The sequence below is a fragment of the Rhamphochromis longiceps genome, linkage group LG12 (genome assembly GCF_057381845.1).
Source record: "Rhamphochromis longiceps isolate RC_006_pf linkage group LG12, R_longiceps_female_GT1.1, whole genome shotgun sequence".
Lineage (NCBI taxonomy): Eukaryota > Metazoa > Chordata > Actinopteri > Cichliformes > Cichlidae > Rhamphochromis > Rhamphochromis longiceps.
Genome location: NC_140568.1, coordinates 2,304,626 through 2,321,343, shown reverse-complemented (window position 1 = coordinate 2,321,343; position 16,718 = coordinate 2,304,626). Strand labels below are relative to the sequence as shown.

The window sequence follows — 16,718 nt, the reverse complement described above, 5'->3', positions numbered from 1 at the left end:
TTTGTGTTTTATTAATCATAATTACTGCAACATTACAGTTGCTTATGTATTGGGGGTTATCTACCAACTGGAATGTCAGTGCTTTGAACCTCGGCTTTTCAAGGGAACAATTCTATACTGAGAGTAGCTCCAGGTGCATCAGTCAGTGAGTGGGTGTGATTCAAAAAATTTAAAAAGTGCATAGAATAAAGTGCAATATGGATGTGTTCGTGAATTGGTGAATGTGTTGTGTAGCGTGGAAAGTCTTTGAACACCCAATAAATGTTTAAGAATCTCCCATTGGCTCATTCGGGCGGCCTTTTCACTTGAATGGGTTGAATTAGGTATTCAAGCAATCAATTACTTGGTTACTTTTGTCAAAAAGGTTTATTGTTAAAATGATGAAATGTATTAAAAAAGGTTTAAAGCATTTTGCACTTTTGTTGTAAAGAGGGAAACAAAGAACCCCAGCCTCTTCCAGTGGTTCAGTCTTCCTCCACCTTCTTGGTTAGCAGCTGCATAGTGAAGTGTATCCAGTGCTGTGATGTTGTGACGATACATGTTAGTGTAACCAGCACAACAGCGGAGAATACCAGAGGTGTGGACTCGAGTCACATGACTTGGACTCGAGTCAGACTCGAGTCATTAATTTTATGACTTTAGACTTGACTTGAAAAAATGTTCTAAGACTTGTGACTTGACTTGGACTTTTACACCAATGACTTGGGACTTGAATTGGACTTGAACCGGTTTACTTGAAAAGACTTGATATTTTACCCCAAATATAAAATTTAACATGCATATTATATAGAGATTGAAAATGTGACATCATTCAGGGGTAAAACCGCAAAGGATTCTGGGAACTCGTGGCAAGCGGTACTAGCGCACGCAGGCTTTCAATTGAAATCAGTTATACAGCGATAAAAAGAAACACAAAAATGTCAAGAAGCCGTTGTATTATTAACTGCAATAGCCGGTCGCATGACAGCCACGGGAAGCTGACGGGTAAAGAGATCGGTTGTTATCGGATTACGTCGTTGAAGAGAAATTGTTCGAGCCATGTTTCCGAAGTAACAAAGAGGCGACTGGATTGCAGCCATTCAAAGACCAAATATAACGTCCCAGAACCCTCCAGCTCACAGGTTAGTCTGCTCCAAGCATTTACACGAAGGTCAGTCTGCTGTTGTAGTTAATGCGTCATTTTCATAACATAATTGGTGATATAGGTTACAAGCAAGTCTGGCGCTGAACAGAAATTGTCGCGCTATGCTCCTTTATTTATTGTGCATAAATAGTGAATTGTCCTGACACAATATTGCGTTTCGCTTCTGTTATTATGGTACATTGACAAAAACATATACTTTTATTCACAGGATAAAACAGGTTTGTATCACTAATTGCCCAGTGCGATTACAGCATACAGTATTATTGTCACTGCTACATTTCTGTAATGAACCAGAAATTATTTCCACTGCTAATTAATTACCGTTGAGCTCAAAGGTCCTATTAATAAACGGTTAAGGAATGTGTATTTATGACGACGATTTGTGAGACTGGTAAACTTATGATACGTACGATGGTCTTTCGTTCTACACGGTGCATTTCAAGGTCCTGCACCCATCTGTCGGTAAACTGTACCTGGGCTTGTTGCAGTGACCTGAAGTTACTAAACTTCACGAGTGTGTGCACTCACTCCAAGAACCGTATGATTATAAATATGCATATAAATATGCTACGATGAGATAGCTGACTTCATCTAACTAGCAAATGTTGTCCAGGCTACGTTGGTGATACAGTTTTTTTAATATGTATGATATTTTTGTCATGCGATTTTAAAGCTGGTCCTACAACCGCATCCAAGAATAACATGCAGCTTATCTCAGAACTGTCGGTGAAAATTATTCTTGGAGCTAGGTTTAATTGAGCTGCATTTTAAAGAGGTGCAATTTCACAATTTGTGTATATTTTCTAAGTTCACTATTTTGTCATGTGTTGAGAAAAACACAGATTTTAAAATTACATGGTCTAATATTTACATTTAGCATAACTGCAACATTATTTTTTCGTTTTTTTTTTTTTTAAAGACTCGAAAGGACTTGAAATTCAAAGTTTCAGACTTGTGACTTGACTCGGACTTTTACACCAGTGACTTGAGACTCGACTCTGACTTGCCTGACATTACTTGAGACTTGACTTGAGACTTGAGGATAAAGACTTGAGACTTACTTGAGACTTGCAAAACAATGACTTGGTCCCACCTCTGGAGAATACCACCTCTATTAAAATTCAGTACAGTAGTGGTGTATAAACACACAGAGCCTGAAAAGTGATGAGTGAAGAAGAAATGCTCAGTGCATCATGGGAAGCCTCTCAGAAGTCTATTGCACCACACCAGGGGATTCAGTTTCACTTCAATTATAAGCTTGATCAAAAAGACTCATTTTAATCCTAAAGTTCAAATCCAATTCAACTCAATTCAATTCACTTGTATTCACAATAATACAACTATAATTCAAACTGGGGGCTGGTTCCATAGTAGAGGGGCCTGATAGCTGAAGCCTCTCATTGTACTTTAGGAAACTGTAGGAAGCACATGTAAGCCTGCAGTGTTCTGCATGAAGTGAAGGAGTTTTAGGGCGATTGTCAGGTTTGATGATAAATGAGAACGCCACATGCAGACTCATAAGCAGGCGGGGATCTAATGAGAATAACCTTCTATTGAAGGCGGGACTGAAATCCAGGCGATAACATGATTACTGCAGACATGTCTGAATAAATAAAGCTGGATATGATCTGCATAGCAATGACAATGTATGCCATCTTTTTAACACTACTCCCAAAGACAGCATACGTATGTAATGTCAGAAGTATTGTGTAATGTGAAATCACATTACAATCACATTATTGATACAGTGATGTCCTTATACGTACATTCTTCAGTCATTTAGACAATAACCTAACACACAGTTTGTAGCAATAAAAAGCAGTACGGCATTAAAACTGACTGTATGCCAACCAAAGCCAACAAGTACCTGCAACAGAGATGAGCAATCAGGCTGCCTTTCAGTTCAAGCCAATTCATGACTCAACAAAATTAGGGAGACACACCAACAATCAGATAATTACCTATGAGCAAGCACCAGGAAAAAACATCCGGCAGAACCAGGCTAATGGTGGAGCAGCCATTAGGAGTAAAGGGAAGAGAAGGGAAAAGAGAAGAAGGTTGTAAGGAGACAGAAAACATCCACACTACGGGAGAAAGAAGAAAAAACAGCATTGCAGGCTCCATTTCTTCATTACTGCTACAGGGACTTATATCTAATAAGATTAACCCCAGTTATACCTCAAATACCAGCTTTCATAAGAGAATGCAGCCACAGACACATCTCCAGCACAGGCCTTTACAGAATGTAAAGCATCTGCAGCGTTGTTTAACAGAGTAGTTTTTGAGATGCATGGAAAAAATAAATACATAAAAACAGTGCATACAGGATCATGGTGCCACTGAGTTGCTCCCCATATGGAAAAGAAATAGAATAAACTTATAAAAGACTTGCATCAGATGTGGCCTTCTTCATATAGTGACTCATATAAGGCTGATATGATTCACTCATGAAAGTGGCCACTTTCATATATTGTTTTAGTAAATATCCAAAACATACAAGTTTCATTTATATCATTTTTCAAGGGATCTTATATCTGTTTTCATTCTTGTATGCTTTTCATACAAGTTTCACACAAGACAGATACAAACTTTATAAGACCTATAAATATCTTTTCCATATGGGCATATTTTAATCTTTCAACATTCACCAGGTCACAATGAACAACTTTCTCTCAGTAGTCATTAGTATCAGTATTTTAGCAGTAATATGATTTTTTATTTTTTGCTGTGATATCTGCTGTTGTTTTTAGTGTGTGTGTGTGTGTGTGTGTGTGTGTGTGTGTGTGTGTGTGTGTGTGTGTGTGTGTGTGTGTGTGTGTGTGTGTGTGTGTGTGTGAGAGATGCTGGAGACACCTCCTATATCACTGAACTTCAATAAGTAGTTGGTTTGAAGAACTTTTGGCAGATGTTCATATATCTGAGTGCTGACAGAAGACAAGTTTTGTTTATCTGATAGAAACATGACGATGCAGGAAGTGACATCACTGACTTGAGCTCTAAAAGTGCACCACCGCCAAGCTGCAGCAGTTCACCACAAAATACTTTAATATGTCTTTGTGTTATGTTTATGTGCGTGTGTGTGTGTGTGTGTGTGTGTGTGGGAGGTGGCAGTCAGTACTTTGAACCACAGGTCATACCACATCTACTTCGAGCTCTCCTGATAACACAGGACTCAGTTCCTCTCTCACATTCATCCTTACGTCCCTCTTTCCACACACTGGCTCTGTTATTCTTGTAGCTTTCTGTGCATCTCTCCCTCTCTGCCTCCTTCCTTCTTCTCTTGTCCTTTCCTAAACCTCCCACCCCTCTTTGCCCTTCCCAGGTCTTTAATTAATCAAAATGAGCTAGCCCCTGGGTGACCCTCAGAGAGCTGCTAGTTAATTTAGATTTACTGCCAGTGTCCAGCTGAGGGCAGATAACACTACAGTAGGAGTTTTTCCTCATGTAGGTAGGAGGAGGATGCTGGGCCAGCCTGTCTTCTTCTTCTTTCCACAAAAAAGAAAAAACAAGGCTGTAGAGAGAAAGAATAATAACATATCATTTGAGGTTAGACACACTGCAGGTTATGGTGGAGGGGGGTACAGTAGCTATAGTACAGCATAGCTACTATAGTCCCATCTCTTTGTATTTACATGAGCATTTATGAGACTGCATGTCTTCTGCACCTTCAGCAAAGTCTGAAATTAAAAGTGTTACTCCAGGAAAAGACACAACATGTGTTGGAAAACAAATAACGCTGATGAATTAATAAATGTTCACACACTGTCCAGTTCAGTAGTTGAACCATTCAAGCCAGTTACCTATTAATCATACAATGAACTGACTGCAGTATTTAAATGTTTCACGACATCTGTTTACATTTATCATTCATTTTACACACTGTAGTTTTTAACTATGACCCGAGAACAAAAGTAACTTAATAATGAAAAAAATATATTTTTAATTTTTAGTAAAATTACATTTGTTTTCATAATCAAAAGAATTAAGAACTAAAGACATGTTGGACATATGTACTTAAAATACTAGTAAGAACACAGAGGCTTTAGTAAGAGCTATGTCACACAGAACATGCTTATTTATACACACAAAGGCAATAATTTAACAAGAAACAAAATATTAACAATAATAAAGACCTAGCATAACAGAAGCCAGCCATGGGGAACCACAAACCAGTGTACTCTCAATGCTGGTCCCAGGCCTGGAGAAACTGGGAGGTTTGCATCAGAAAGGGCAAATCAAACAGGCCCAGGTTAGCAACGAACACCTGCAGTGGTTTGGCTAACACGTTGCCAGCTGATACTGTGTTACTGCTGTCTAATTGGAGTTGTAATTGGAGCACACAACAGTTGGTATAAAGGTGAACAGAGCGAAGGTGATGACAAGGTGTTGAGTAGGTTTGGCATTAGGAAAAGGAATGTGGAAGGATAGATGGTAGTGGACTTCCTGACAAGGATTGGAAGGGCTGTGCTGAACTCACAGAGTGAAATATAAGAGAGGAGGAAGGTGCCCACAGGTGTACTACATCCTGAAGAAGGTGCAGGAGACTGCAAGGTGCTATCAGCACAGTCGTTAGCGTACCTTTAGGATTAAAGAAGAAGCAGCAAGTGAGGGCAAAGATTAAATGTTGCTGGACAAGCTGACAGATGAGGTCAGGCAGGAGACTCTTTGTGATAATGATGTTATTAGACAACACTGATCTGCAGTGAGAGTAGGGAGCAGGTGGGGGAAACCTGGAAATGTGGAGGTATGCTCTGTAGAGAAGGGGAATGTATGTCGAGAGCAGAAGACAGGATATATATGTGTGAATGGGAAGGCAACAGGTGTAACGGTGAAGATGCAAGAAGCAGAGGTAATGAAGGTGGAGGAAGAGTGCAAGGAGAGCGTCACAACATGCTAGTGAGATCAGTCAACGTCTGGTTTAGACAGAGTTGCACAACAAAAAGATGGGAGATGCTAACATTGTCTTTGGGAGTAATAAGGGACGCAATTAGAAATGAGTCTGTGAGCTCAGACAAAGTAAGAGACACGCAAGGCTGGATATTTGAAGAGGAGGGGTGGTGGGTGTGTTGCACACAGGATGAATGCTTACATTCAAAATGCTTATAAAGTGGAGTTATTATGAAGAAGAGGAATTCTTTGCTGAGGATTTTATTTTATTTCTGATTTGGGCGTCTGACAGCCTCATTCTGACAGAATTCAAAATCTGTGAATCCAGCCTGTTCAGTTCTCACATCACATCATCAGTAGTTGTCTGCCATAGTGGATGTGATACTAATACTGGTTACTGCTTGGCAGTGGTTTCTGGAGGGTGCTGTCTTTGCTGGGTGAAAGCAAGCTGCTGCAGTAAAAACCTTCATAGGTATTGTTCTGATTGCTGGCTCATTCCCCATAGATGCATGTTTGTCTGCAAACACTAGCTGAGCAGCAATGCAACTGAAAAAGTGTGGCACAGACTGGAGATGGAGAAGCTTTGCCTTTGCAGCCATTTTTCAGAAGATACAGCTTTTACTTTGAAGGCGATTAATCTCCATTTCCAGTTTGTGTCACATTTTTCAAAGTTTCACTACGACTGAGAGAACCTGGACAGTGTTTGTAGAGTCCATCACTTCCATTCAAACTACAATTGCAGCACTATTGGAGCAACCAAAGCAATCACAAAAAGGGTTGTGCCAGCTGGGTAATACACAGGTGGTGACCAGCTGTCACTGACAATCTAGGGCTATGTGACTGGGGTCACTTGGACAAGTTAATATATGACATGGTTAGTGGTCACACATCTCAGTAAGTATTTCTATACAGCCTTAAGTATTTTACATGTAATTATTATATTTTACCCTATTGTTACATTATTAGCACAACATCTGATTACTTTCCAACTCTCTGTGAATGGTACTCATGGGCACTGATCAATGAACAGTGCTCTGATTATCAGGTTGAGGAAACCTGCAGCTGAGACTGATGAAGTCACTTGGATGAGTGATGAATCGTTTCTACGTCCACATGAACAGAATCAGCTTTTTGGGGAGCCATGAAATGCAGCTCTAAAATTTGTAGTATTGCGTTCAGTTGAGCTGAAGCTGAAATTTGCTGACTCTAACTGCAGCTCTTGTCAGGAGTAGAAAACCACATCGAATGACGGTACCACAGTATGAAAGCTTTGTTTGAGCGAGGTTACAAAACAGAGCAGTGAAATCCATATAGTCAGTATGAATGGAGATGATTCTTTTCTGTCTTCATACGTGCTTCTTAGTGCACCTCTCTTCTCTCCACAGGGTCTGTACATCTTCTTAGTCTATGCTGTTTACAACAGTGAGGTAAATGCATTCAGTCCAGCTTTTGTCCTGCAAAATCAGAGCACATCCTTGTGCATTATGTGAGGCTGCAAGCCTTTTGGACAAATCAGTGGGTGTAAAGACTGCTTCTCATTTAGGTGAGGAATGCCATAAAGAGGATCAAAGAAAAGAGAAAGGCCTTATCTTTCACGGTGAGTGGGCAGAAGGATCCATCGGGACAGAAAATAAATTCCCTCTTCAGAAAAGTGGACTGAAATATGGACTGGATTGTGATGTTTTGGCAGAACTGCTCCCAGCCAACCAGCTTCCTACCTTCTCAGAGGACCCCGATCACTTCCTGGGGCCACAGCCTACCGACGACCTCCAGCCCTGAGACCAGTGAGACGTCTGTACCTGCCGGCACTACTTCCACATCCATGGTCATCAAGAACGGTGAGCTGACGTGATGTGCTCCTCACTCAAATATCACACATTTTGTTAAGAACACTGATTGGAGTTTACTGATCATGTGTCTGCTGTTAGAAGAAGGCTCAGATTCAGCCAAACGCTGCAGCACTGGTCAGATGTACAGTGCAATAAGTAATGACCCAGAGCAAACTGCCCAGCCTGCTCTCACCCCAACACTGAGAACAAAACTGAATAGGGAGGTGGGTGAGGTGGGCGGAGCAATCTCAAAAAAACTTTTTGCAAACTCCATGAAACAGACAGTGATTATTAGCATCTACATGTTTTCAGGTTCTGTAGCCCTGGTTATCTAAATGCACATAGACCCGCCTGTATATTTGCCTCACAATCACCATAATCGTCTTATTGTTGGGCTTTGGCTGATTAAAAAGTTTTTTTATGATAATGTTTGATCACACTTTATACATTTATGACTCAACAGGTTTATCACCCAATGCAAAACACAAAATGAATCTGATTATGACCCTATCTGATGAAGCAATCCCACTGCAGTGTAGCTGAATGATGTTTCTGTGAACACTACACAGCGGCTGCCTCCTCTGGAGACAGCAAGAAAACATCACCTTGATCCAGCTTCAGTGTTATGAGTCTTTGTGAGTTACAAAAACTGTTATTGTGGGAACTATAATAAATCAGCCATCCTTCAGACTTATCAGATGCTGTGGATGTGATGCAGCCATCATCAACTGACTTTTGGCCATTGTGAATATTATCATAAGAAAACATTGAATGAAGTATTATTGTGGTGCAGTTATATTTATCTGCAAATCCTTCAGTTAAACTAAAGGCATGTTTTGAAGACAAAAAGTCTTGCACGAGTTATTTTTCACCTCTAGAAGAATAGTGAGAACCATGGAGTCTGATTTATAACCAAGATATGTACTTTAATGCACACATTAAGCAAACTAGAAGGTTAGTCAGGTGACTTAGTTCAGTATTTGGACGAAGGCACAAACTCAGTAACAACACTGTGACATTTAGAAACATTTCATATCAAAATGATTCTGGAAAACTCATCCAGGCGTGAATATGAGTGAGTTTGTTATCATAGAACTTATTGTTATAATGATAATGGATTGCATTTATATAGCGCTTTGAGGGCCCCGAAAAGCGCTTTACAATGCCACTATTCATTCACTCTCACATTCACACACTGGTGGAGGCAGCTACAGTTGTAGCCACAGCTGCCCTGGGGCAGACTGACAGAAGCCAGGCTGCCATATCGCGCCATCGGCCCCTCTGGTCAGCTAACCCAATCCCTAACATGGTCCCCTGTTAGGGCTAAATCAGGGGACCATCAACCTGTAGAAGCATGATAACTTCCTTATGTGCTTGGTTCAGTGGAGTTCTTCCTCCCTGCTATGATGATTGAGATGGTTGTTGTTTGGAAATTGAGCTATATAAATAAAAACTAACTTGAGTTAAGGTCAAGAAAAACAGCATGTTTGCTTCAAATATTCTATTAGAGATGACGAGCTGTCTGTGATGTGAAACGCTGAGTCTCTTGCCCAGATTGTTACGTCGATGTTTGTGAAGGACACCTCAGCAGCGTATTTAAATGCACTGAGTCAGCATCATTTATGAACATGTTGGGTTAAAAGACAACTGCTCACATTGCTGTGACAGCTGCATCACTATATCAGTGCCAAAGAATATGTTCTGTAATGTTTGTGATGTAAATCATCTAAAACAACACTTTCAAACAGTCCTGACAGGGATGCTGGACCAACCTTCAGCAGGTCATTAAAAACAAGAAAAATCTATTCTCCATATTTCAGGTCACTGAAAGATCGTCATCTCTGAACAAGACTTCCCTCAGAAGTCATTAGCCATGATCGGGGGTCGGCAACCCTGGGCACGCGAAGGGTTAACTGATGGCACGACCATAGTTGGACTGGCCGTGATTTTTCGTTTTTATGGGCCGATGATTTTTTTTGTTTTGTAACGGTATAAACAAAAGGTGGTGGATTGGGCAGATGCTGGCCGATGTGAAAAATAACTCAGTTATTTGGTGGTGGCTGTGGCGGAGCTTCCACAGAGGCCAGCAGGTGGATGAGGGAAAGGGGAGGCAGGAGGAGGAGAGACCCGGGGCGGCTGCCGGTCCGAGTGTCAGGTGAACTGAACTTCAGGTGAGAAGTTATGACCTGCAGTCTATCTGGGTCAGATATAAACCAAGTTTAGGTGGAGTTTATTTTCGTTGTGCTGACTTTTTACAGTCAGTTGCAATAACTCGTACTGCGTGAGCTAGCATGACAGAGTTTCTATACAGCTGGGTGGTGCTATGATGTTACTGATAGTGAACTTTATTTTATTCATAAGGTTAGTTAGTAGAGTTGCCAACCTGTCTCGTATTCAGAGAAAATATTACGCGTTTCGTATTGAGCTGAAAAGGAACACAGTTTGTCCCGGACTTCAGCTACAATGGAAAAAGACGCAAAGCTGGATTTATTCTGTGTCTTTGCTGCACAGCTGTTTCTTCTCCTCTCATTCTCTCCCCCTATGGAGGACCACAAGAGCCACGCGCATGTCCTCTGTGTCCAGCCAGTTAATGTGAGACAAATCCAGCTGCTCATTAAAGCTTTCTGGTTTTATCTGTCTCGAGTCTACGGATGTATCCGTGTATTTCCGCAGTGCTGATGCTGCGCTGAGCGAACAGCTGCTGAAGCATTTGAAGTGTCTGAATGTGGAAATTTCAACATCACTTGAAAAAACTGTCAGCTAGCAACGTCCCTCTCACCGGTAGGCGAAGTTATTTTTAGCCAATTACAAGTTGAATCTGGTAGTTGGGGTTGTTAGCTAAGATACCGTCATTAAGAAGCGGCATAACTAATGTGTGTATGCGAGCTAATTTGCGATGTGCAGCGCTGGCCCGGCCATTTATTTTTTAAAGCACCTTCTCAGATTAATTCACTGCGTGTCGTGCGCAGGGCTGGACTGGGACAGAACATCGGCCTAGAGACCGGCCCCCCAGGTATTAAAGCCATGAAGCCTTTGAATGAAAACAGACGCTGTGGTGACAGTGATGTACAGTCTTGTTGGTATATGTATGATTTCTATACATTTGACATCAGATAAAAACTTCATGCAGTCTCTCCTGCATGAAGTCCAGGTGCTGGTTTTCCAGTGTGTGCGTCTGAGGCCCCAAAGCTGACTCACACCCGTAACAGCATCAATGGCTGCTAGGGCTGCCACAAACGATTATTCTGATAGTCGACTAGTCACCGATTATTTTTGCGATTAGTCGACTAATCAGATCATCATCCATTGGACGTAAAACGTACAGCTTATTGCACCAGCAGCATCTGCTCTTATATAACTATCATTAGCTTACAGCTTTAAGTGTTTAAGGTCTGTGCTAACTAAAAATAAAGACAAGATGATAGTTTATTAAATTTTAATTAAACTTGCAGATTGTTTCGGTGAAGTTTAATAAACTCCTTGCTATCTAAAATATAACAGGACACCGGAGTAAATTCTGAGCATCTCACACTTCTGATGATCAGCTGTCTGTTTGATGTTTATTCAGCTGAGTAAAAACTATAACTTTAATCTCAGACAAACCGATTTACTCAGGAACAAATAAAATACTAAAAAAAAAAAGCCAAACAATAACATTTTAAAGTTATCTAAGTGACGGCCGGGAGTCCGGTGTTCTCACGGCTCTAGTGAGCCTTGCCCCCGGCTAGCTATCGAGCTAGTGGGTAACAGACGTCTCCGAAAACGTCGGAGCGCTTTTGAAAATATGTGGTGTCCTGATAAACTGAGCAGATATTTGAGGTTTACACAGCTACATTCTCGCCTGAAAATATGTTAAACGTTTATTTTGTGACCCAGAAAGAATAATAAGTAACATTAAAACTAACAGCTGCCACCATTGGTGGAAACTGAGCTGGGCTGCGCTATGAATTCTGGGACACAGCTTGTTCTTCTTCGGGGTTTAACGGCAGCTGGCATCCTTGTACATGCAGTGCTGCCATCTTCTGTTTCAGTCCGTTATTACACTCTTAAATCCTGCTACTTATTCCTGCGTCTTTTGTGATCTTACAAAGCTTCAAACGAAGCTTCGACTATTAAATCAGTCGTCGACGATTTTGATAGTCGACGTAATCGTGACTAGTCGACTAATCGTGGCAGCCCTAATGGCTGCAGTATGGAACAGATGTGGGTGTGTCCTCATGTCCCAGAGGAGTCCACATCGTCATCAAACAGCCCTACAGACACAAAAACGTGAAAATATGAACAACCAGACTATCAGCAGTGATTTAACTACTTTAAGACCTCTGTGAAAATCATTTACAGTATATATCACAGAATTTAAGGCCTTTATAATCACAGCATACAGAGAAAAGTACTGAGCTGAATCAATTTCAGCTTTTGTTTCTCATGATGTATATTGTATTAATAATTCAATTTCATTATCTGTGTCTTTACCACACATTTGCCACACAGGTGTAGATACTGTGGGTTCAGTGAATGCTTACATTGCACTGATTAGAATATATTGGACATTCAAAGCTAAGATTCAGCGCACTGTGTTAGAGGCTGGGATTGGATGAATTCCTCATACATACAACCTTTGATCATCGTTTATGTCCAGTTGAGAATCAGTGCACTCACATATTAAATGAACTGAAACCAGTAGTGTGATCTCCAGTTTTAATCAGCCTGTCTCAGTTGTTTTAACTCTTAAGTATCACAAAGTAATGTGGTAACATCTGGACTGACGGGTTTACTGTCAGCATTTTAATCGCTAGTTTAAAGGCCGTCGCTCTAACACTGTATAAATGTAACAGGCCTCAGTGCTGGTTCTAACAGTCTGAGCTGCTTCCAGCTTTATTTGTGAAGAAGCTAAGCTAAGATGACCTTAAAATAACGGGGCTACGTGCGGTGATGCTAGCGTTAGCCATGTTAGCACGTTACCTTCACAGGTGGTCAGACTGCATAAACAGGCACTCAGTCAGAGGTTGGGCTCTCCGTTTCGCTGCAGGGTTCCTTCATTCTTCATTTATCCGTGTAGAGCCGAGTGTAAATCCCGAGGTTGGACGGCCTTTGCACGAGCACACACGCTTCTTAGCAGGGCGAAGCTATGAGCTACAAAAGTCCAGGCAGACAGCCTGTGTCTGACCAACCAATCAGAGAGCTCCTTACATCCCACGGTGTGGCTAATTTGAATAGCAGCAGGATTTTTAAAATGAAGTTGTTAATCCAACTGCTAATCCAAAAATTAATCCCTGAGCAAACAGGAAAGGGAAATTGAAGCATTTTGAAAATCACTTAATATTAAAGTGCAATTCGAAAATGGTTTTTGAAATGAAGTTTATTAAATTGGAATTCAAAAATGAATTTACAAATGCAGAATTGTACAATTCATTATTTAAGCACAGAATTCTTTATTTCGAGGCTCTTGTGGTCCTCCATATCCCCCCTCCCTCTACTGTTGCTACTTCAATCATGAAACTGATCAATGATCAGCTGATCAGCTTTACTCTCTTGTTTGTTTGTCACTTTGCACATCGCAAATTAGCTCGCATAGACACATTAGTTGTGCTGCTTCTTAATGACAGTATGTTAGCTAACAACCCCAACTACCAGATTCAAACCATTCAAACCAGAAAGCTTTAATGAGCAGCTGGATTTGTCTCTCGTTAACTGGTTGGACACAGAGGACATCGAAATGCAGCTGATTGAACTGATTGCTCGAGTCCTCACTAAGACCAAAACAGTGGACCACATCAGTCCAGCTCTGAGGTCCTTACACTGGCTGCCTGTCCGTCAGAGGATAGACTTTAAAGTTCTGATGCTGGTCTATAAAGCTCTGAATGGTTTAGGACCAAAATACATCAATGACCTCCTGACCCAGTATGAACCTTCCAGATCCCTCAGGTCATCTGGATCCGGTCTTTTATCAGTTCCCAGAGTCAGAACCAGACACGGAGAAGCTGCATTCAGCTTTTATGCTCCTTATATCTGGAACAAACTCCCAGAAAGCCTCAGATCAGCTGAAACACTCAGTTTATTTAAATCCAGGTTGAAGACTCACCTGTTCTCAGCTGCATTTGAATAAAGCACCAAATCCACACTTTAAGCTTAAATTTCAAAACTTACATTTAACTACTGATTTTATCTACTGTTCTGATTTTATCTGTTTTGATTTTATCTACTGTTGTTTGTTTGTTTGTTTGTTAATTAGTTAGTTAGTTTATTTGCTTGTTTTAATCAATTTTAAATCATGCTTTTTATTTGTTCTTGTTTCTAATGTCTCTGTAAAGCACTTTGAATCACCTTGTTGTTGAATTGTGCTGTACAAATAAACTTGCCTTGCCTTGCCTTGCCTCATCAGAAAGGTTGCCGACCCCTGGCCATGATGATTGAATGAATGATACGTTTTAATAGTGTGCTTCAGACTCGGCTCTTTTCATAGATGAGTTGATCCCATCTGTCCTGCTGACATAAGCAGTGATTAAACGCTTCATTGTTAATAAACAGAGGCAGAAACAAAAGAAAAAAGTTCTCCATGAAAATTCTTATAATGCTCTTTTGTCATTCAAATTGTTTGCATTTTTCATTCTCTCCGTGTTTTATAAAGCTTCCTTTGTACTGTGATGTGCTTATAAGACTACTTTGGCCTTGCATAAGCAACTGTGTGTGTCCTCAAAGACAAATGCAAAGTTTAAATGCAATTAGGTGTATTTTGTGCTTGCAGAGAGTTTCAGAAAGGAGAGCTTTGTGAGTTTCTTTTTGAACCCAGGATCCGGAAACCAAGTAAGTCATGTGTATGCGTTATCAATACATAATGTTTTCTATTACATCTGCTGACTAAGAATGTATCGTGTTTTTGTCGTTAACAGGTGGTACAGCTGACGGGGTTCAAGCCATCAGGTACAGAGCTAAAATCCCCCGATACTGTTTGAGTTGGTTGGGAATGTGTTGCTTTACGTTCACACCACAAGTTCAACAGCAGAACAGAGAAAATGATGCAAAGAGAACTTGTGAGGAAAAGAAGAAAGTATCAAACATGATGAGCTGAAATAGTGGCACCGAGCTGAAAGTCAGAATTAAGGAGAAGCAGCAATAAATAATTACAAACTGACAGCAAACACAGCAATGCAGGGCAGCCGGTGAACAGTGAAGTGGAACGACTGAATTAAAGGCCACGAGTTGTTTTGGTCTGATGTGAGCAGCAGTGACTGAACTGCACAGTAAACAGCAGCAGGAGCTCTTCTTCACACAGAGACACCCTCTCTGAAAAAAACAACAAACAGCAGTTGTTGAAAATATGAATATTTTTGCATTGAATTGATTTGAAGTCTGTTGCTGGACTCGCTCACAAGCCTTACTTGGTGCTCTCCATTTCAGACGGGCAAACTGGATGTATCACAGTGTGCAAAAATCAGACAATCACAGGATTTCAGGGGGTCATAAAATAAATGAAATCTGTGAAATCCTGTCAGCTCATTGTCGGCGTCAGTACACAGCAAAATCTCCAGTGTTAAATTAACACTAGAGAGTGTCTATATGGGTCCACACCTCTGAGTGTTAAATTAACACTTTTGACAGTGTTATATGTTTAAAAGTAACCCAGTCAGTTTTGAAGATTAACAATGGCTAACACTGAGCAGTGCTGATTTTCTAACACTGGAATATTTCTAACATTTTGAGTTATTTTCCAGTGTTAGAAAATCAGCACTGCTCAGTGTTAGTCATTGTTAATCTTCAAAACTGACTAGGTTACTTTTAAACATATAACACTGTCAAAAGTGTTAATTTAACACTCAGAGGTGTGGACCCATATAGACACTCTCTAGTGTTAATTTAACTCTGGAGATTTTGCTGTGTACCAGAGAAGTAAATCGCATTGTTGACCACTTAATATCCAGTTGTTGTATAGTAGCCAACAACTGTCCTTGTGGCTTAGAATTATGGACAGCTGTGGCTCATCAGTTGGTTCAGGTTGTCCCTGCACTACCTGATGTGGGGACAACCTGCCCCTTGTTCCTCCAGTGTGCAGTTTTAAGTGTCCTTGGGCAAGATACTGAAGCCCGAACTGTAATTGGTGTGTAAAGTTAAAGCAGCTTGAGCGGTCGGTACAAGTCTGCCGACCATTACACTGACCGGACGTGTAGAAAGAGTGTGTAATTAAACCTTTGTTTCTATGTGCACATGAAACCTTAACCCTGGCCTGATGGTGGGTGCTCCATACTTCTGTGATCGTTCTGATCAGAGAACCTCTGATGGCAGAGCTGCGTTTATTCACTCTTTGTGAGATGAGTTTGGTCAATGCCATCACCTATAGGTTTCTGAAAATGACTGCGTGCTGTTGGCTGCCTCTACCGTTTTAATATCCATCTGTGGCCTCTGTGCCTTCACAGATTCCAGTGTTAGGAGTGCTTCGAATCCTACCTGTTTCTTCTTTATCTGCCTTCAAACTACACTACATGGCGTATTCAAAAAAGCCTTGAGAACAAAATAGAAATAAGCATCTGCAATTATGCTCATTCAAATTCCTCATTTGACATTTGAGTTGGCTGAATGAAGTGACTCATATACTTCAGTGGGCTTTTGTTGATATTATCTTTTAATAGTATAAGAGCTCTATAATGCTGTTAGAATGTGGAATGCTGTTTTTAGAGTAATTTCAATGCTTGTTGCACAAAGAGCAGAAGAAAACATAGTAGCTGTAATTTTTCACTTAGGATGATGAGATTCCTTCCAATGGTGTGAAGAAAATCCACATTTAATAGAGAGAGCTGGGGTGCAAAAATTAAGGAGGGGCAGGTTACCTTTTCTCCCATTGTCTCTATTTCCTGCTTAGCGTG

The 16,718-nt window shown here is 40.7% G+C and overlaps 1 protein-coding gene across 1 annotated transcript in view; it reads left to right on the top strand.

Annotated features, from left to right (window-relative positions):
• The window catches only part of adgrd2 (adhesion G protein-coupled receptor D2), a 56,129-nt gene that overhangs the window by 36,884 nt on the left and 2,527 nt on the right, over positions 1 to 16,718 (top strand). Inside the window, exons 20-24 of the mRNA XM_085424323.1 lie at positions 7,417 to 7,458; positions 7,575 to 7,628; positions 7,722 to 7,869; positions 14,606 to 14,664; positions 14,751 to 14,781. Coding sequence (XP_085280449.1) covers positions 7,417 to 7,458; positions 7,575 to 7,628; positions 7,722 to 7,869; positions 14,606 to 14,664; positions 14,751 to 14,781 — 334 coding nt within the window. The remainder of the gene's footprint in view (positions 1 to 7,416; positions 7,459 to 7,574; positions 7,629 to 7,721; positions 7,870 to 14,605; positions 14,665 to 14,750; positions 14,782 to 16,718) is intronic.